General features: G+C 31.4%; 2 protein-coding genes across 2 annotated transcripts in view; one reads left to right on the forward strand and one right to left on the reverse strand.

The window, feature by feature from the left end:
* LOC139491917 (tenascin-like) overlaps positions 1–16,174 on the reverse strand; it is a 75,739-nt gene extending 59,565 nt beyond the window's left edge. Inside the window, exons 1-6 of the mRNA XM_071279847.1 lie at positions 16,119–16,174; positions 13,729–13,897; positions 8,837–8,980; positions 8,336–8,494; positions 6,969–7,124; positions 1,703–1,843 (exon numbers count right to left, since the gene is read on the reverse strand). Of these exons, the coding sequence (XP_071135948.1) occupies positions 1,703–1,843; positions 6,969–7,124; positions 8,336–8,494; positions 8,837–8,980; positions 13,729–13,897; positions 16,119–16,148 (799 nt within the window). The 5' untranslated portion in view covers positions 16,149–16,174. The remainder of the gene's footprint in view (positions 1–1,702; positions 1,844–6,968; positions 7,125–8,335; positions 8,495–8,836; positions 8,981–13,728; positions 13,898–16,118) is intronic.
* The window catches only part of LOC139491931 (E3 ubiquitin-protein ligase HACE1-like), a 428,049-nt gene that overhangs the window by 354,893 nt on the left and 50,510 nt on the right, over positions 1–22,646 (forward strand). The window lies entirely within an intron of this gene.

The following is a 22,646-nucleotide window of genomic DNA, read 5'->3' on the forward strand; positions in this document are numbered from 1 at the left end:
CTTAATTTTTTATTCAAAATGGTTTTTTTCTGTAATTCTTTCAAATTTAGATGACGTCATTGTCTAATAAAATTCACGATTGCTACGTTAACAGAATTTGCAATCTAAAACTTATGAAACACATGAAGTGTTGCTTTCAGTTCTTTTCTGTTTGAGTACCACTCTTTTTTTTTTATAAAAATCAATATCTGATATAAAGTTAAAATACTTAATAAATCATTTTCAGGCCAATAAAAGCAACATAGCTTTCCGCTGTTCATAAATCAATTGAGAGAGAAAAATCCGGGTTACAAACTTGAATTTTGAAAAGTCGAGATAGGATAAACTAATCATATAAACCGAAAGACAAATATAATCCAAGCCCAAACGAAAAATATGATCAAGTCGTCATTGAAAGCAACTGTCAAATCTATGATTACGTTGGATAAAAACCATAATTTATAGGAGTGCATGCAAAACCAATTTCTTGGTAGAGGAGTCTAGATACAGCATAAACAACATAACCAAAATACCCAAAAAAGTGAACAAGTATAATTTAACAAAACGCATTTGACTAGCAGGTCGTAAAATTTGTTGTGTTTAAATTCATGGTAAAGGTGATTTTTTTTTAAGAATATAAAAAAAATTATATGTGAAGTGACAAAATTTTCTCTAAGAACACAGATAAAATTGTTTTCTGATTTTATCCTGCACTTGGGTGTTCTACTATACAGATACAGCCCTACAGATATCGCTATGCTGTATCTGTATACTACACAGATATCGCTTTAAAGCTCCGCCCACTGCTGGACTGAGTATTGTTTGAACCTCTGTGACCTCAGAATGTGTATTCCAGTTGCATTCCAATGACGATGACAATTGTCGATTTCAAAACTTGAATGTGTATGATTGTGTTACAAAATCAACTATGTCAATTTCAGCATGCATGTTTAGTGAATGTCAAGTTGGAAGCGTAGGACAACTCGTACACTTCTGTTTCAAATTTGACAATGTTTTGTTATTTGTTTTACTGTTGAAATTAGTTGTTATGTTAAAATAGATAATTATTCACCTTGAGCGATGTATTATTGTTGACCATTTGAGATTCTTTTTTGCGAACCCGTCTTCAGCGTAATGTGTGATTTTGATATTACTACGCGGGCCTCAAGGAATTACAAATCGAAATAAATGCTAAATATGTTAGTTTTTGTGTCTTTCAAAACACAAACAATATACAGAATTAATTGCAGGATAAAGACAATAACTGTTTAGTGTCTTTAAATATCAGCTGTATTTGTACTCGGCTCGAAACAGGCGTAGTAGCTCGTTAAAGCTCGCATACTCCTTGTTTTCCTAGCCTCGTACAAATACAGCTGATATTTAAAGACACTAAACAGTTATTGTCTATGTATATTATTTGCGCCATCAAACTAGATAAATATCAACAACTGGGTTAAATCTAGAAAAACTGTACTTCATGCAATTATGAAAGTAGAAAAATAGGACAATGATAAATTGTTACAATATGAAAAACTTGCGAATTCCCTTATACACAAACTTTCAGACAATTAAAGAAAAGGCTGGAAAATATTGAATGGGACGAAAAACTAATGTGAAAATAAGATAGTTTACAATATTGTTAATCAAAAAATTGCATGAATACATAATTACACAATCACAGTTTTATAGTGTACAAGTCTAATTGGTTAAATGTTAAACTTACGTATTGTACATGTTCCACTATTATCGTAATATCCAACATTACAAAGGCACTTGTTTCCAACATCAGCTGGTACACATGACGAATGAGGGTCATTGCATTCCCCTATCTGAATGGGATCACATGCAACTCCTACATCTGCCTCTGTGGGGGAAAAAAGACATTACAAATGAAACCTTTATATGCCACACAAAGTCTTTTACCTAGAGAGTAAAAAAAAATCAATTTTCAAAACAGGTAAAATTATATTAAATTGCAGGGTATTGTAATACATATTTTCTTTCTTACGACGTATCATTAATATAAATCTCATAAGATGGATTTTTGAATAGTTCATAAAAAATGAAGATTTTACATTACTTTCAACAAAAGAATAGATAAGATTTTTGTGATTAAGAAGAAATCTATAAGATGACTTTTTCAAATAAAGGATGAAAAGATAAGGTATATAATACGCTTTTATAAGAAAGAAAAAATGTTGTCACGAAACTTGTTCTTGTTATAAAAAATTAATGATATTTTATTTAACAAACATTTGTAATAAAATAGTTTTCTTCCCTTATATGGATATCTTAAAAATAAATGAATCCAGCAAAAACAAATATGTGCTTTATGTTACAAATCCCATTTGTACGGAAAGAATATCTAACCTTATCTGGCTATGATGAAACATTGAATCGAGCAAAATATTTGCTATATTTAACATTGTTTATAATATTTATAAAAAAAAAGAGTAATCCTCCGTCATATGGCAATGTTGAAAATAAAATAATCCAGCAAAAACAAATGAGTGCTTTATATATAAACTATACAATTATAGTTTGTGAAAGGTCGACACAAGGATATATTGATCTGCTATCCGCCGTTTTTCTATATACCTTCGAAAATATAGTTTAACATGTACCTATCCCTGAACAAATCAAATTAGTAAAAATATACGAATTTATGACATTATATTTATCTTATTCCTACCCTTTTTCTTACATGTTGATTATTTTTATTTAATCAACGTGTGGTTCGTTTGATCTCAGTTTTTCATAGGTCAAATATCGATTATGACGTCAAATTTTCTAGCTTTCCTCTGAATTGTCTATTGTAACAGCATAAGAAAACACGACGATGCCTGATGACGCCACATAGAAAGAACGGATTTTTTGCAGATTATTTTGAATAAAAAGGAATCAGTTTGTCCGCTTATTGCTTAAAAATCTTTTGAGAAACAGATTCCACTACTTCATCTCGTGTAATACGATATTGATCCACTTATGACAGTTTAATTTTAAATATGTTTACATATTTAAAATTTAACTGTGGAGATTCGAACAATATTGTATTACACGATATGAAGTGGTAGAATCTAGAAATATTTAAAATAAAATTGAGAATGGAAATGGGGAATGTGTCAAAGCGACAACAACCCGACCATAGAGCAGACAACAGCCGAAGGCCACCAATGGTTCTTCGATGTAGCGAAAAACTGCCGCACCCGGACACGTCCTTCAGGTGGCCCCTAAACAAATATGCATACTAGTTCAGTTAAAATGGACGTCATATCTATATAAATGTTCAAAATTTTATAATGATTTACCCAACCACATATTGTTGATTGTTTAAATAGAAAGCCTTCCTCAATAATTGCCAATCCGTCTCAAAACATGCATATACATGTAAGAACAAGGCCGATAACCAATCGTCCAATACTCTTTCAATTAGAAAAAGTAGGGGAGAACCATGTTCGTCTGTAAGACCCAATGTTTACTGCAATCAAAGATGACGGTATACAGTTAATCTACCTTAATTTCTTTTTTAACAATGATAAATGACCAACCTGCATTAATTTTCACATTTGAAAAAACCTTTAATGCAATATCAGTTGAACGAGAAACTAACAATTAAAACAGTGGCCTCAAAATGCATAACTCCTTTCGGAGAAGGTCTTCTTGGGGTTCATAGGTATCACTTGTGCAACTGAACAAGAAACCTTGAATTGCATAAATAATAAAAACAAATATAAGAATCTGATATATTATTTTTACCTTTTCAACATTAGAATTCTCCATGCTCTGCAGTTTAAGAAATTTAAAAAGAGGACCCCAAGAACCTAATGTTTCATTTCGATAATTATTGTTTACCTTCATTATAATTATATATATAGCAACTTTTGCTAATCACGCTGTAAGTATTGATATTGTAAGATATCAACTGCAAGCTATTATATGTAGCTTTTTGTCATATGATCTCAGTGGACGAGTTTAAAAAGGTTGTATGATGTGTCGATTCGCTGATTGTTTAAAAAAATAATTAAACCGAAGGATGACTTGTTAAGTTTGGTTCATTCATTATGACGTAAATGTAAAGCCTCTGACTATGCGGTATGGGCTTTTCTCATTGTTGAATGCCGTAAGATGACCTATAGTTGTTAATGTCTGCGTCATTTTGGTCTCTTGTGGACAGTTATCTCATTGGCAATCATACCACATCTTCTTTTTTATATCTCATCTACTTAACTTAAACTGATTTTATATTGATTCTTAAAAGTCAAGACTGTCTTAATGTATCACATAAATTTCCAACGATCTATGATAATCAGGTCAAGGCTCAATAAACCAAGCAAGAGAAACATGAACACATTACTATCATTCTACGCACTGCATATAGACGACCATTTACCTATCGTATAAGAAAATCAGACCAAATCACAAAGTCACAGTTTTGAAAAATTGACCGCCAAATGAGGTAAAGATCGGATGTTTTTCCCATATACAAAATATTTAAAGTACTAATTCCTGATACAAGAAATAAGGTCGTGGTCAGGTGAACTTCATCTAACAGACATTTAGACCTTACAAGGAATCAGTATACAAAATATAGTTATTTTGTTATTCATTATAGTTGAGAACTCAACATAGCAATAAAGAAGTCGCAAAATTATTAACATGAGGTCAAGATCAACGGTAATAGGTTAGATAAAAAAAAAATGGCTATAATTCAAAAGCAACAACTATATTGGGGTATTTAACTTTTTTGCAAAGTTGACCTACCTGTTGATTTTTTTAATTTAGTTACTTTTCCTGCTTCAAAGTTCTATAGATCTGCTAATATTTATATAAAAAAAGATGTTATATGATTACCAATGAGAAAACTCTCAACAAGAGACCAAATGACACCACGGACATTACAACTATAGGTTACCATAGGCCTTCAACAATGAGCAAAGCCCATACAGAGCTTATACAATAATCATCAAAAGCTGTGAAATATTAATAAAAAAAACATAAAATAATTTGGCTGAACGTATGTCGGACACAAGAGGCAGAGTGATAAACTCATGTGGCCTTTTTTGGTCAGATGAGCGTATGAAATCACAAATTGTGTTATCAGTTTAACATAATTCGATAAACAAACACATGTGACACTACCAGATGTCAGTATACATTGTGAATTCGGATCTTTACACTGGTCTGAAGGTCCATTATAAGTACATCCCTGATCAACAAGTATCTCTAAATAAACAAAATATTCAAATCGTCAAAAAATTAAAGAAAAAAAATTTAAGAAGGATCATTCAAGGAACTTAAATTTGAACATCACTAATTTTTATGGGTATTAATTAGACTATAACCCCTAAAAAAAAATATCGAGAGGACAACATGTTGAAGTCTTCAACAATAAGCAGGTATTAATATAATTTAGCAAGCTCTTACTCTTTCCTTTTTTATACACACTGTCAATACATTGACAACAACTAAATATCGGCAAACACCACTAACACCTCTAAATAACAAACACACATTCAGATATGATAAAAGAGTAACCGCTGGGGTGGTTCTCTTACTTAATACAAGCACATGGGTATGTGGAGGGTTGCAATAAATCATTGAGATCTCAATCTTCTCCTTTTCCTTTAGTGGTGTATTACGTCATATAAATTAAAACTGCTTTATGATTTAAACCACAAATGTATAAAAGTATTTTTTTAACTAAATGCTTAGAAAATTTAAACGATAATTGTAAGGGACAAGGTACGATAAGGCCCGTTTTTGGCCCCCTATTTTCTCATTTTCTAAATTTTGCTTTGGAAAGCTACTTATCACGTTAAACTATTCCCGTAGGTTTGAAGTTTGTTTGGACGACGAACTTCAAACTGTTAATTTCAGAAAAAGGGTGAGGTTAGGGTGGTGGTAAAGAACATCCAAAACGTCAAAAGAAGGAAAATAACGATTTTTTTGCCATTGTTTCTTAAAATTTCGCGTGACTCGGAAAAAATATTGCGATTTAGACAGCAAGAACAGTTCTTATGACATTGCAATAAAAAAAATCCTGGTACAAGTTGGCGCAGGCACTAAAAAAATATCAATTTGTTGTAAAATCACCTGCAAAATGAATAATAATTACAATATTTGAATAATAACAGAAAGATAACTCCCCTCACCTCAAATGTTGCCAAAATTAGTGGTTTTGAAGTTCATCCAAACAAACTTCAAACATCAGGGAATGTTTTAATATGGTAAGTAGCTTTCCAAAATAAATTTAGAAAAATGAGAAAATAGGGGGCCAACAACAGGCCTTATCGTACCTTTTCCTTTATAAATTATCTGAGTTATCATTTAACAAAATTAACCATTGTTCTTCTGAAATATTTTAACCCTTATCTTATAATCTTTTGAATACATTTACACAGAGTGATGTATTCCAGACTTGAAATTTATATGAAGAAGTAGAAAAAACACCTAAGCTTACACTTGTAAAATATATTTTGTTATTTTGTTTTGTATTTCTCAAAATATTTTGATATGAGTTAAAGAACTTCATATTTTCCTGGCAAACATGTTTTTCTTTAAAAAGGTATACAGCCACAACCTTTGACCTTTAACTGAATCATTGGCATCAAACGAAGCCTGCCTCAACGGCTACTTATTCTTGATCTTGAAAAGATAATAAACTGAGTCTTCAAAGAGATTGACATTATAATTTTAAAACCTTTCAGTAAGTTTGAAATTTGTGCCTGTATAGCATCTGTAATTATCTTCAAAACAGAGCTTTCATCAAGTTTCCCACATATAATTGAAGCAGTAAATCCACTTGTGTGAAGTTAACTCAAATATAGGGAAAATATTTGTAAGTTAAACATGTTAAATAAAATGAATATTTAAATAGTTGCATGTTTTAATCATATCTGTGCACATTTATGTGGTTCTAAACTTATAGAAATTAGTCCAATTGGAACTTTAAATGAAAAATGAAATGAACTAATGACATCATATCTTACTTGAACTACATGTTCCACCAGGATTGATACCATTGCTATCATAATAATCACTGGTACAGTAACACTTTTGTCCTGATCCTTTATTCTCACACACAGCATTAGGAACACATTCTATGGGTTGGTTACTCTGAGTACATGTCACTCCTGTTTGTAACTCTTAAGTAAATAATGATATATTTAAAGACTTCACAACAATTATTCGTATTTACATATAGTTTAAGAAAACGATTGGTTAATGATTTGCCTAAGTCATTGCCCTTGTTCATTTACTAAAGTTATACACACATGGATTGATGATATTTCGTTATTTAACAATTGATTGGGGTTTTCGTGGATATAAGGGAACCACACAAGTCATTTAAATATTTAACAAAAAAAGTTTTCTGATAGAAATATATGATGTGTCTCTTGAGGATAGTTGTTTTATTTGCAATCATACCTTCATTTGTATATTGACTACGGAAAAACAAGAAAATTCAATACCAACATTTATTTTTGATATTACGAATCTATATGGCAATATATTCATATTAATGAAATGTAACATGCAAAATGCATTTTAAAAATATAGATTTTAAAATGTACTATGACACTTAAAGTACAAATATGAATAAATGGATGGATGAATGATATTGAGCCAATTTGAAAGGTAAGAATTTTGTTAATGCTAATTTCATTATGAAAATGGTAACAAATATGTTTCAAAACGTAAAATGTCACAAGTCAAAAATGTTAATGCAACATTTACTGTGAATTAGTCCATTTACTAAATCTTGACATTAAGGATGTACTTAGGTGAGGTTTTGGAATAAGTGTCAAATGTTTGGACTCCTTGGTGTTTTCCATATGATACAAGGTAAAATATTTTGCCCCATAACACCTATGTATCTTTTAACATAAGACTAAACAGCTCATAAAAGTTCACTTAACAAAATTTCAGCAGATTCATAATTTTCTTTCATTCTGATTTGAGACCCAAATAATACCAATGCAAATATAAGGTAAAAGTCCGAGTCAGCCTTTTCCCGTCACATTTTAAAAATCAAATATCTAGAAAAGGAGCTCCATTATCTATCAATATTGTAGCTTATTATGATCCTTAACTAATACTCTTCAAGCTTGAAGTATAATTTTGAATTCTTGATTTATTATATTTTACCTTAGATCATCTAAGTACATCCTTAAGGGTGAACTATCTGATGGACATGTGGGATAACAAATCAGCATTCAAACAAAACTTAAAAAGACAACTAGAGGACATTTAGTTTTCTGCAACAACAAAAAAAGGTTTATGTTATACGTCAATTTTTTCGAAAAAAAAATGAATTGAAATTAGAATGTTTTAAAATATCAAATTAAAAATTCACCTTGTTCACAAGATCCACCTGTAGTGCCAAAGTTACTATCATAATATCCACTGTTACAAGTACACTGTAATCCTAGATTACCATTACTTTTACATACAGAATTAAGTATACATTCTGTCGGTAGGTTGCTCAGAGTACATGCCAGTCCTGACTCTAATTCTGCAATACAAAAGTAACAATTCTACAAGAAAAAGATATGATGAATTGTCAAGTTTTCCTGTACATTATTATTTTGTTAAAGGGGTGATGTGTTGTAATTTTAAGATTTTTCATTCACTTTTTACCATGGAAACAGTTCAATTGTGTGTCCATTGAAAGATTTCTGTCTTCTTGATATATTGGTAGATCTTATATCATTAAATATTTTGTACTATATTTATTTACTCCCTTCTATATTTCACTACTTCAATTTCTCTTATCCATTATATTTTTTAAAACTAATCACAAAAACCCTTGAAAACAGCCATTTTGCAGGTAACAACTTCAAAAAAGGAACTCTACCTGATACACATTGTCCCCCGGTGGTAGAAAAATTATCGTCATAGTAACCAGTATTACAGGTACAAACTCCACCCTGACATTCAGCATTAGGTACACATTCTGTTTGTTGGTTTGGTTGGGTACATGTAGCTCCTGACTCTTTCTCTACAAAATTAGTTAAAATAATTTTACGAAAGCTACGAAATAAAGTGTCTCATGATAATTATTACATGTATGTAAAAAAAAAAATTGATAACCAGTTGCAAATTAAATGCATATTTCAAACAAAAACATATAATTTTGAAACCAGCTTTTTATTCATCCAACACTCTGAGTTAAAATTTAACATGCTAATTCACATAATTAGAAAATAATTATCAAATACCAATTTTTCAGTCTTTGTTTTGACCAGTGAGTTTGAATTGAAGACCTCGTACACTTGAGCCATGCATACTGGTAGGTCCACAAACCAACAAGGTGGTAAAAATTAAAATAATCATACATTTTGTACAAAATTAAGTTAAAAACACATGAGTTATTAGAAGACATGTTTTCTTCTGTAGATATAAACTTCAATTTTAAACAATAGACTACTTACCTACTAACCTTACTCAGGTTTTGCTATTGTTTTATGCTTAATTTCCAAATTGATACGGTATTCCAGGCCATGTGTTTACTAGCATGATTTTTTTTATACAGGATTGTTGCTCACAAGGAAGCTATATAATCAATCAAGCGTTCCAAATGGTGAAATTGAAATCATCCCTTCGTAAATTTTACGGACGCCAGTCGAGTTGGTTGACTGTTATGGAATAACACTTTTACAGATGATATCTAATATCTACCTTATGTCGTAACTACAATACCCTTCATTTTTCACGAATATGATCTACCGAACTAGATTATTTATCGGATTTGTAATAACATAAGTAACACGACAGGTGTCACATGTGGAGCGGGATCTGCTTACCCTTCCGGATCACCTAAGATCACCCCCAGTTTTGGGTGGGGTTCGTGTTGCTTATATTTTAGTTTTCTACGTTGTGTCCTCTGTACTATTATTTGTCTGTTTGTCTTTTTATTTTAAGCCATGGCGTTGTCAGTTTATTTTTCTTCTATGATTTTGACTATTCCTCTGGTATCTTTCTTCCCTCTTTTGTGTATATAGATGCATATGTGTTGAAATATTTTACATCCTGTATTTCAAAATTAATGGGATTGAGTATTTCATTTGGGGTTCGTATTGCTTAGTTGGGTTTTTTCTATGATGTGTCTTGTGTACTGTTATTTGTCTGTTTTGTTTTTCTATTTTTCTGTAAAGTTTAAAGTATAAAAATGCACGAGAAGCTGATTACACAAAACTGGTTCCAAAAGATAACCATTGTTGAAAAATTACTTAATTCTCAAGTCCGGAAAATGGGAAAAGAGGCTATAGAAACATCTTCTTTTAAAAAATTGAAACATAACAATAGGAACGAAAGAACAGTTTCGTAATTTTGTGTATCGAATTTTGTAACTGAAATATCAAAATCCAGGAAAAAACATGCATAGTTAATATGGCATACATTGTCCAAAACCATCATCACTAATGAAGCAATATTATGTACATGCTATAACTTGTATGAGGTACTTTAGTACATGTAATAACTTGAAATTTTGCTTTGTACAAGTAATAACATTTATATTATTTCTGCACATGTTATAAAATGTATATTATTTCTGAACATATTATAGCATGCACAATACTTCTGTACATATTATTACATGTATAATAAATTTTAGGATCATTATTTTTCTGTCAACTTTGTCAATTAGGTGCAAATATTAAGATTATAAACTAACCTTAAATATTAAAAAGACCAAATATTGGTAGACCAACAACACACTAGTATAGTTTCCACTTTTATAAAAAGTTGAGATACAGAATGTAACTGAATATAAATGTTAAGATCGCCTATTAAAGTGTAATGATGACCTCACACATAGTCTTGAAAAACTTAAAATCACAAATATACTGAAAAAGGCAAAGTCCCTAATCAAATGGCAATATCAAATGATAAAACACATCACAGGCATTTTCAAATGTAGAAAATGGTGGATTGAACCTAATTTTATAGCGCTAAACCGTTCAATTGTATGACAGTCGCGTCATATTTCATTATACTAGAACACACCAGTGATATCGCGGATCCGTGACTGAATTAAAGTATATAACTATGTGTAAGCCTTATTTTAGTATTGGATTGTCATCTGCTGAAGTCATGCCGATTATAAGATACACAGTTTTCTCTGCTTTCAAACTCTTTCTGTGTGAACCCGTCGACCAGGAACTATATTAGTTATAATAAAGTTGAATTCTTTGATTCGCTGTTTTACGTCATGCCCGCTAACAAATTGAAAACTGTACCTATAATACGCCTTATTTTAAGTCCAGATTTTTAGTATTCGTATTGTTATCTTAGAAAGTCTTACTGATTAAAATACTACAATAGGGAACAATTTGACAATGATTGAAGTTCGTAGTGTCAACCCTGTGATTATGACCCGTGTATACACCAAAATCCTAAATACACCGTTTGGTGGAGCGCCTGTCAGATGTGAAACGTATAGATAAAATAATAGGTAACAGGTAATTATACTATTGGTATCGGTATTGGATTCGACCCGAAACTTGTTAATTATTGGCAATATTAATTATTTGGAAAACAAAAGGGTCTTGAGTTGTGTAATTTTTTATCTACACCATTGTCCTATATTAGCTATATATAAAGTTGAATTCTTTGATTTGTTGTTTTTACCTGATGACGGCTGACAAATTGGACCTCGTTATTTTAGTATTATAGATTTACAACGATGTGTGAACAAAACAGACTTAAAAGGTAAAATATGAGTACAGCAGCTATCAGTGTGTCACAATCTCAAAACAAACAAATATTTAACAAAAAGGCACAAATAGCATCATTCTATCAAATTTAAAACCACATACAGTGCTGGCAAAAAAGGCCAGGAAAGTCTTGTTTTTATTAGAGCAAAGTCAGCTTCTCTTTGCTCTTTACCTATATCGGTGTCAAGAATCTTTTTGATAAATTGGTCAAATCTATTTTGATATACATCTCTGTTCAATATTGTTAATTAGAATCTTTTATTCAAATTGTTTTATTTTGGGCAAATTGACTTATTTACTGAATCTTATATAATTTCAAAGATGGATTACAAATGACTCGCAACTATTTTTTAATCAAAACTGCAATAACTAATTAGAGAACATTGACTTAAAATTTGTCCTACAAATCTTAGAAAATTCAAAAACAAATTAATTGTGTGTGCCGATTTGGTCCTAAATTGTTTCTCAATCGTATTATTTACTATTAAACGAAATGTGTTCCAGTGAAACAAACTTCAATTTAGAAATGTTACATTCACGAAAATCTGTGTTTGTTTAACAAAAGCTTTTCCTATATTCTTTTTTCCAATTTTACAGACATTATTCTTGAAAAAAGGGTAAATAAAACGAAATCTAAGAAATAGAAAATGAATAGATAGTAATTCGCTACGCCTTAAGAAAAAGGAAAGAAAATAGAAAGAAAAATAGTGTCTACGGGCTATTTTTGGGATGGGTTTTTAGGTGGCTACATGTACAAATTAAAATTTCTTCAACATGGCATTATACAATGTTCACTGTTTGAGTTATCATCCCTTAAATCGATAAGTTAAAAAATTGATTTTAAAAAATAGTTATAGTATTTGTTTATAAACGGTCTGAAAAATACAATACATCACTTATTTTTATTTATTCGAATATACAATCTTATACTTAAATCACCAATTCCTCTTATCATTTACAGATTTAAGTAAAGAACAAGACCAATTGTGTACTAATAATTTACAATCCAAGATAGTGGTATACTGTTAATCAACCTCGATGGGTACTATATAATTTCGCCAATGCAAACCATAAAATAATAAATCATTGTATAGGAAATTCAATACATCATGTCTGTCAAGTTTGATTAAAATTGGCGGAGAGGTTTCACAGGGGAATATTTAAAAGTGTGAAATATAGAATAACTATTCATGATAATTCGTTGTCTAGAAACACGTAATCTATTTGTACATGAAGATTTTTTTTTATTATAACTTATTCTACCTCGAATAAAACCACATTTTATTTAAAATAAGGAACATTACTTTTGATCAATTTGTTAAAATTTAATAGGAAGTTATTATCAGAAAAAAATAAAAAAAAAATAATGTAGTCTTTTGTCAACTACACAGTAGTACTTATGGTACTTATTACTTCAGATACTTACTGGTAATCATTGGGCTATTCTCGTTAATTTCTGACAGGTGGGGATGAATGGGGTTAAACTATTTTATACGTATAAAAAAACATCATGAAAAACTACCTATCAGATCTAAAATTAAGACCTATCAGATGTAGAGTTTCTGTTCATATTGGGTGGATGGGCTTTCATGGGAAAAAATGACCTGTCAGATTTTTTTACTGCAAGGACTGTACTCATCAGAATTTTAAATAAAATACCAGATAATGCATGATACGAAACTGTCTACATTCCAAAGCACCCGTAAGATCTGACATAGGCATTTTTGTAACCTCTAAGATGTAATTATTTTTAATTATTTGTGCTAAAAAACCCTCAGAAGTTTTTTGCGTATAAGTGTACGTGGCAGATGAAAAAAAATCACCGCTAAGATGTATAATTTTTACATCCCTCAGAAAGGATAATTCATTCCCCTTTAACAGACATTAACTTGAATGGCCCATTACAAAGAAACTATCAAGAAAAATCCAAATTCAAGATGCTTCTGAGGAGATACCTCTATAAAGAAAAATGCAAGACAATTTTGTATGAAATTTAACATGTATTTTGTGACCATGTTTGAAATCTTACTTTGATAGCAGGCTGTTCCACTATCGTAGTGATCATCCCGACAACGGCATGTAGTTGTATCACAAAATGCATTACCATACGCTTCACAACTGCTACTATTACTTGCCGTACAAGGTATATTTTCTACTGCTGCCTCACATGGTTCATACAGCATAAATGACAGTATTAACTATAAAAAAAACATCCCATTAAAAAGTAAAAAAATATTTTGTATTTAAATCGAAAATTTTATTGACGTATAAATTCTAGTTGTCCTTTATGTATCATTTTCATTTTGCTTGATTTCTTACCTATTCTAACTTTAAGTCGAACTTCGGACTCGGACGACTTCACAACTGAGTTTAACTGTGCGTAAGCTGTGCGTTTTTTATTCCAAATTTCATAGAGGTATATATAGGAGGAGGGTTGAAACCTCAAAAACTATGTTTAACCACGGACGCAGGTTTGCGCCTGTCCAATGTTATGAATCTCTAGCATACGTTAGTCATTTGTGTTATTATCATTTTATATAAATTTTGCTTCATCTGTAAATTATCTGATTCAGAGTTTAGTGTGGCGTCCATGTCGGTCACATATTAGTTGTGTAAGGGCCAGCTGAAGCCCACCTGCAGACCGATAATTTTCTTGTTGCGTTGGAGACCTATTTATGACCATTGGATGTTTTCTGCTCTCTGGACGGGTGTTGTTTCCTTGGAACATTCCCCTTTTCCATTCTCTATCTTATATATTTCATGTTATCATCTTTATCATAAAATCTTAAAAACATCAAATAATAAAAAAACGCTTGGAAAATGAAAGTGAAAACCCGTCAATCAAGACGTCAAAACCAAAACTTTACTAAGACTTTGGGTTTTGTACAAGAGAGGCGAAAGCTACAAGAAGGGTATTCAAACTAATAAATCGAAAATAAACTGAAAACGCTATGGCTAAAAAAGAACCAACAGACACACAACAGTACACAAAACATCTATACTATTAAACGAGAAGACCTCATTTTGTGTGTCGCTTCTCTTCCTTCCACAATAAATTAATCATCATGCCTCTGTGTTCTTTAGGTAACAAGCATAGTCGCATTTGTCATCCATTCTTATGATTATTCAGATTGAGTTATTTTGGGAGAAAAACCACAAAATAGGTGTCATGATATTGTTTCCGTTATCGGACCGATAAACATGCACAAGAACAACCAATCGTAAGATAGATTACAAAAATGAAAATTAAATAAGCCAATCAGAGCGTTCTCCATATCATGGTTTTTAGATCGCAAGAACCACAACAGTATTATACCTCCTTAGAGACAATTATGTGTTCGCGTTTATCCACCTGTATACTACGATTATACTACTATAATATACAGAGACTCTCTGTATTCTGTCTACTTTTTTTCTGAAATATTTACTATCTAATGGGTCATACCAGTTGCATATATGTGAAATAAGTAAAACATGTGGAAACAAGAATGTGTCCAAAGTATACGGATGCCACATCGGCACTATCATTTACTATGTTTAGTGGACCGTGAAATGAGTAAAATCTCTTATTTGGCATTACAATTTAAAAGATCATATTATAGGGAAAATATTTACTAAGTTAAGAATTGGTTGGACTTCAACTTCATCAAAAACTACCTCGACAAAATTTTTAACCTGAAGCAGGACAGACGGACGGACGAACGAACAAATGACCGAACGGACGAATAGACTAGAAAACATAATTCCCATAAATGGGGCATAAAAATTTATTGTTGAAAGTGAAAACTTTAACCTGAAGCCGGACAGAAGGACGGACGGACGAACGGACGAACAGACTAGAAAACATAATTCCCATAAATGGGACATAAACATTTATTGTTGAAAGTGAAAGTAGTGATTTGGCCACAATGAAAGTAGGATAGAGATTAGAGGGAGGCAGGACGTGATAGAAATATGGTACTCTACCGACCGCCAGTAAAACCCTTACAAAAAAGTGGGGCGTCCCTTTAGCTGTGCGGGATGTACAAGTGTCTATTCATTAAAAACCGTAATTAAATTAACCGGAAATATTTTTTTTAAATTGTTGGTAAAAACAATTTCTGTACATATTTGTATTCTGAGAATATAAAACGTATGTGTTTACATGTTGTACATCTTACAAAATGGGAATAAAAGTGCGTTCTGGTTTCTAAAGCTCCTACAAATAAATATGGTTGTTTTTCGTAAAATGTACAAATATTGTAAATAAGTCCTTTAAAAATATAAATGTATTGATCTCCTTAATTTTTTTTTAAATAAACGATAAACATAAATTATCTATCATCTTATTATACACAATTAGTTTGCGATTAACGTGCAACTCATTTCGCAGTTCTATCAATTGACTTTTTCTCATTTATAAACAATAATAGAACTCACCTTAATACAAAGATAGACATTTTTTGACATTTTGCCGTGTGGTTTGTTAGTGTACCCGGAAGGAATGGTTTGATTACGTAAAAGTATATAAATTCATCATCATACCTGCACCCGTTTAAATTTATATCCTACTTTAAATTGAACAAAAAAAAGTTGAATATGTTTTATATACTTGAGTGGCTATAAATTTTACTGTAAAACACTTGTACATGGACTTTCTTTAGAAACAAATCCGTTATCTAATCAAAATCTTCAGAAATGTACTGGCAATTGTTTTTCCTGTACTCTGCAGACAGCTTTTCTGAAAGCATAGACCTGAACCACTAGACCTCTCGCTTGTACTGATCATTCGTCAACTGGTACATGTATGACAAAGTTTAATTAGCAACTAGAAGCACATAGAAGATAAAATATATAAAATAATTAAATTTAAACATCAGTCTATTCGCTGTGACTTATGAGATTATGAGATCGTAGTATACTTAGTATATAAAACAGTGTGCATACGGACTTAGTTTAGTATATACGTTGTAGAGGGGTCTAATTACAGCAAAAACAACATTTCCCAAAAGACTAAAAGAGTGAAAAAGTATATTTTACAAAACGCATTTGACTAATAGGTCCAACAAATTATGTTCTGAAACCCAGCTGACTGCCATTGACGATTGCAAATAAATTGATTAAAAGATGTTATATGTGTAACAAAATGGATCTTTAGATAAATTTAATACCAAACAGAAAACAATAAACTTACGGCAAAGATTGTACACCACAAATATGAGGTACTAAAATGTGTACACCATTTCCGGATTTTAACAATATCTGCATTAATTTGATAATAATTTTCAATAATTTCCTGAAAGGAGCATTGGCTGTAAAATTCATGTTCATTGATTTGACTCAAATTCTCATATTTGATTTATAACATACTTGTGAGTTAATCCGTTTTCAACTGATTTGTATAGTTCGTTCTTTCGTTGTACTGTTTCACCACTGTACCAAGTTAGACAAGGGTTGGAATCCCGCGAACATGTTTTACCCCATCACATAATTATGTATGTATGTGTCTGTAATTCAGTGGTTATCGTTTGTTGACGTGTTAAATATTTGTTTTTCGTTCATTTTTTTGTACATAAAATTAGGCCGTTAGTTTTCTCGTTTGAATTGTTTATCATTTGTCATTTCGAGGTGTGACTAAACATTGGCATTTTTAAAAAGGTGTATTTATCATATGACATTAATAGGAATCCCAGAAATAAAAAAAAATATTTTGGCTTGTAGTTTGAGGCTACACATGGTGAACTATGAATTTGAACCACGTCTTATTCTTTTCTACCTGAAGGATAATGCTGTCTTATAAAAACGGTTTATACCAACACGATTAATTATTTGATAAAAAAAAACCAGATGTTCCACAGGGCGCAGCTTTATACGACCGCCGAGGCCGAACCCTGAACAGTTGGGGCAAGTATGGAAACAACATTTAAGCTGGATACAGCTCAGAATTTGGATGTGATTAAATAGTTGGCACATCAGGTGTTTCTGACACGGAATGAATGTGGTCTAATTATTTAACTTAATTTTTTTTTTGCTATTGAGCAATTCACTTTGCTGTTGAATATTAAATCTCCCCAAAAAAAAAAATTTCAAATTTTTTTTCACCTCCCCTTTCCCTTATTCCAAATATAATCTCATTTCAAATTTGTAATGGAGTTTGAAACAATAACTGCTAATTTAAATACATCATAAAATATTGAAATGTAAAATGACATACAGACACAGTCATGGTTATAATTAGTATCTTTCAATAGTAACTTCTTACCTCCACCTAAACCATCTCTTTGTAGTAGGAATCTGTGGTATAACTTCGAAGAGATCCATACACAAGTTATTGCTTGTAAACTAGAATAAAGCTTCTTTTTTACCCTTTTTGGCCCCTTATTCCTAAAAGTTCGGGGAAATTGATCCCTTTTTGGTCCTTAATTCCTAGACTGTTTGCCCCTGAACCCTTAAAATAAATCCCAACCTTCTTCTTATGGTATTAAACATTGTGGTAAAATTTCAGAGTAATTTAAATACTTATACACAACTTATTGTCCTTTAACTAGAAAAATGCTTCTTTTGGGCCCCTTTGGGCCCCTAATTTTTAAACCTTTGGGACCATAACCCCAACCTACCTTTTGTGGTTATAAACATTGGGTTAAAATTATATTGATTTTTATTTACTTATACTAAAGTTATTATCTGGAAACCATCCATCTTCGGATGACGCTGACGACGACGTGATACCAATATCCATCCAAAAAAAATAATTAAATTTTGCATCGTATAAAAAGGTAATACAAATACGAATATTTCTTTAAATTGATTGTCATCCTTTAAAAGTTACTTTCATCCTTTATTAAGTACGGTCATCCTTTTCAAATTACGGTCATCTGTTTACCAATCGCGGTCGTTCTTGTTATACGTTACGGTCATCTAGAAAATATTTAAGTGATGATTTATGGTCATCTTAGCGATTTTTTCAAATCCATTTTCCAGTTTCATGCACATTTCTCGGTGGCAATTTGTGATTCCCGTGTGAATCTTTTATAAAATTACATCGTACCAATGTATGCTTTGTAAAAAAAATGATATAGAAACCCTTTAACAGACAATACAGAAACTGACCTAATTTTTCATCCGACATCTTGGGATGACCGTGAATGCAGTTACAGTCATCAGCTTTACTTAAGTGTAAACAGTATTCTTATATACATGTACATATACACATTCATGGATCTACAATCTGTCGATACCTGTATCTTGGCATTGTACAAGGTCGTGTTCTTCTCTGACTGTTTATGACGTCTTTACACTAAAGCCATTGGATGTTGGATGTGTACTGATTGATAATTTAGTCTTAGATACATGATTTTTTTATTAGATGTTAGTGGCTTTGAACTAGCTGTCAATAACTGCGAGTACTCTCAGATCTGTACTTAGTGATTTTTTGTTGTTGGGATGTACAAGTACCTGGCCACGTCCACTTGTATTTATAGTATTTGTTTTTTTATTCATTTGATTGGGTTAAGCCTTTTTCAAGTGTGATCCCGCTAACATAGTTAACCCGCCACATTCTCTATGACTTGTATGCGCCTGTTCAAAGTCAGGAGCCAGTATTTCAGTGGTTGACGTTTGTCTATGTGTTACATATTTGTTTATCATTAATGTTGTGTACGTAAATAAGGCCGTTAGTTTTCTCGTTTGTATCGTTTAAGGGCATACGATACAGTTACAGGGGAGGCAATGACGTTGCTAACGTAAAATGTTATTTTCGCGATGTCAAACTGTGACATATCGGGAAAAGATGCATTTTTCGACTGATTTTTATCATTCAAACTGATTTAGTGTGAAAACGAGGGCATGGACCCCCATTTTTTAAAACGGCATTTTGTTTCAATTTGCAGGGAGACTATGTGAACCAAATTTTATAGCACTGTAAATAGAGCATTTTTTTTAATATTGATAAATATACAACAAAAATTTACGTTTTTTTCTCAATTCATGACCATTTGATAAATTTGAGTTAGTTTCTGAACTAAAAATGCATAAATTTTTAGAATACTTATAAAGTACAGAAATTACAAATTATTTAACAAAAAACAATTTGTGTTTATCTTTTAAAACAAAAAAGTTATGTCTTTCTTTCGAAAGGAAAAATACGGCCATAAATCCGAATTTTGTGCAAATATACCAAATTTGGACCTCATTTAACTCAAAAAGTAGCACATGAAGGTATATTTTTTATTACATATTTGATTTTATCAGATAAAAAAAGCCTATATGCAATTTTTCATCAACTTGTAAATACGGGATCAAAACTGTATCGTATGCCCTTAACATTGTCATTTCGGGACTGTTTATAGCTGGCTATGCGGTATGAGTTTTGTTCATTGTTAAAGGTCGTATGGTGACCTAAGGTTGTAAATTTCTGTGTCATTTTGCCAGTTGATCTCTTGTGGAGAGTTGTCTCATTTGAAATCACACCATATCTTCCTTTTTATACAATCAAAATGTCTTGCTTTGTCAAATAGATTGTTCATAAAATCGTAATATAATGGACATACTAAAATAATAATTGGCTTCATCTTCTAAATTTTGTTTACAGTTATCACTGACTCGATCTTTTAAAATTTAATCAATGTTTTACATTTTATTTAACAAATGTTTGTTTTACATAAAAAAAAAATCAGTATTTTTTGTACGAATGTACCTGTATTATCTACTCAGAATATCTGCCTATATGTAAATCTTTTGTTTAACCGATTGGATTTTATAATATGCAAACTGCACCAAAGTTATTTTCCTATCTCTACGCAAAAATCTGCAAGCTATATGTATAGTTTTTATAAAGGAAAACAGTTTTGCAAATCTTAAATGCCAGCACCATATCTAACAATTGGGAGCACAACACTTTCTTCCGGTAGTTAAAAATATAGATAATGAGTAACACCATCTAACATTATGCATTTGACTCTAACAAGACCAAGTGCTCTATTATCAGAAGCTACAATAGATTCAGCTTTTACATTATAATTTAAAATCTCACTTACAACACTACTACTTACATGTATACCTAATTAAGTACAAATGAATTATTAAAAGAAGGTTTTCTAAATTGCGCAATATTACTTTTGTTGGAATTAATATTCATTCAATTATCTTCACGACATGTATCTAAATGCGTTTAAAATTTTCATTCTTTCATTTGCGCCGATTAATTTTTCATTTTTATGTTTGCACCGATTTTATAGTTGCTCCTAATAGAGCTTTCTTACAAATTGACAAATGATACGTAAGACTCGTTTTAGGAATCCTTTATGTTGACATATTTAAATAATAGTCATGGAACTTCGAACCATTACCCTAAATGCAACGACACTTATGAAATTAGATTTTTCTTAAGATATATACGATTTCAGGACGTACAATAGGTTAAAATATGATACCACCAGGTGGAAGGAGACAACTCTACAAAATATCCTTAATATAGGGTAGTCAGTAGAACAAAATGCCCCTAAAACTAAAAAAAAAGTGCCCAAAACCCCTTCCTCACTCTTCAAAATTACAATGTTGCATAGTTTAACCAAAGAAAATATCAAAGCAAATACATTGTCTTCTTCCCTTACAAAAAAATAAGAAAATTGAAAAAAAACAAATACTTCCTTGATTCAATATTTGCAACGCCAAACATAATAAAATGAAGAAAAAAAAGATGATGCTAGTGCTCGTTTGTGCTCGTTTAATAACTTGTGAATCATCACCTCCCCTGGGTAATATTCATTGCCCCCCCCCCCCCCTTAATGTGTCTTTATGTTACATCTATGGAACCGTCATTTTAGCGTATAATTGCGTATTGCCTACAGTCCTGAAATATTAGTAACTGGACGTTTCAGTGACAACTTCGCGTCTATCCGCTTCCAAGCATGTGAACTGTTAAATCGTCATTATAAAATCCACAATGTATATGATTTTATTCATTAAATATTGCTGTAAACATCGATGTTTAACACCCAAACAAAATGGGAGTAGTATATACCTTCAGAGCTTCTCCGTGGTATAGACAAAATTCGGTATTGGTGTGAATCTTCATCTCACTAAAACAATTTTTGAATTACTATTTTGAGAGAACACTCACCAAACCAAAACGAACGTATGGCAAGATATAACCATGCAGGCATTTAGTTTTCGTCAGATACAAGATAAATAATCACTCTCAAAAACGTATATATGCATGCAGTTTCAAATATCAAGAACAATAAGCGGTCGATGTCTTTAGGTCACTGCTTAGTCCGTTTATTAACTGTTTAGAGTCAGCCATGTCATTTGTACATTCTTGAAAGCCTTCATGTACCCCATTCGACCAGTGGAACTCTTCTCTGATAGTTTTGACAACATAAGCTTATATGGTAATTCTGTTTATCTGTATACATGTGGTTGGCCTCGTCTGTCCCAACAATCAAATTAACGAAACGCTACTAGTCTGCTTTGTCTGGTAGAAAGGACCTCTGGAACTCATCCTCAATGGCCTCGTCTGTCCCAACAATCAAATTAACGAAACGCTACTAGTCTGCTTTTTCTGGTAGAACGGACCTCTGGAAATCATCCTCAATGTCACTTATTCGTCAGGAAACTTACATGTATACAAGTAAAGATTGTTTTCAGAACAACGAGGTTGGGACGAATTATTCTATATAAAATCGTCAATAGCAGTTATACATTACTAAGATATGCCTTTTATTACAATTACTGTATACTACTAATTTGGATAATTGACCGTTATCCTGTTCATCATTGCACACAATTATCATGCATAGAATATAAAAAAAAAATTGTAAAAAAAAATCCTCAAACAAAATAATGTATTAGATTAGATTTATAATATCTGTATGGCCATTAATGAATTAAACGATAATTGACATTCTTTTGACAAATAATTTAGTTAGTGATTGCCAGATGAATTTAAATAAGGAAGAACGAAATGTT

Source organism: Mytilus edulis, chromosome 10 (genome assembly GCF_963676685.1).
Source record: "Mytilus edulis chromosome 10, xbMytEdul2.2, whole genome shotgun sequence".
NCBI classification, from domain to species: domain Eukaryota; kingdom Metazoa; phylum Mollusca; class Bivalvia; order Mytilida; family Mytilidae; genus Mytilus; species Mytilus edulis.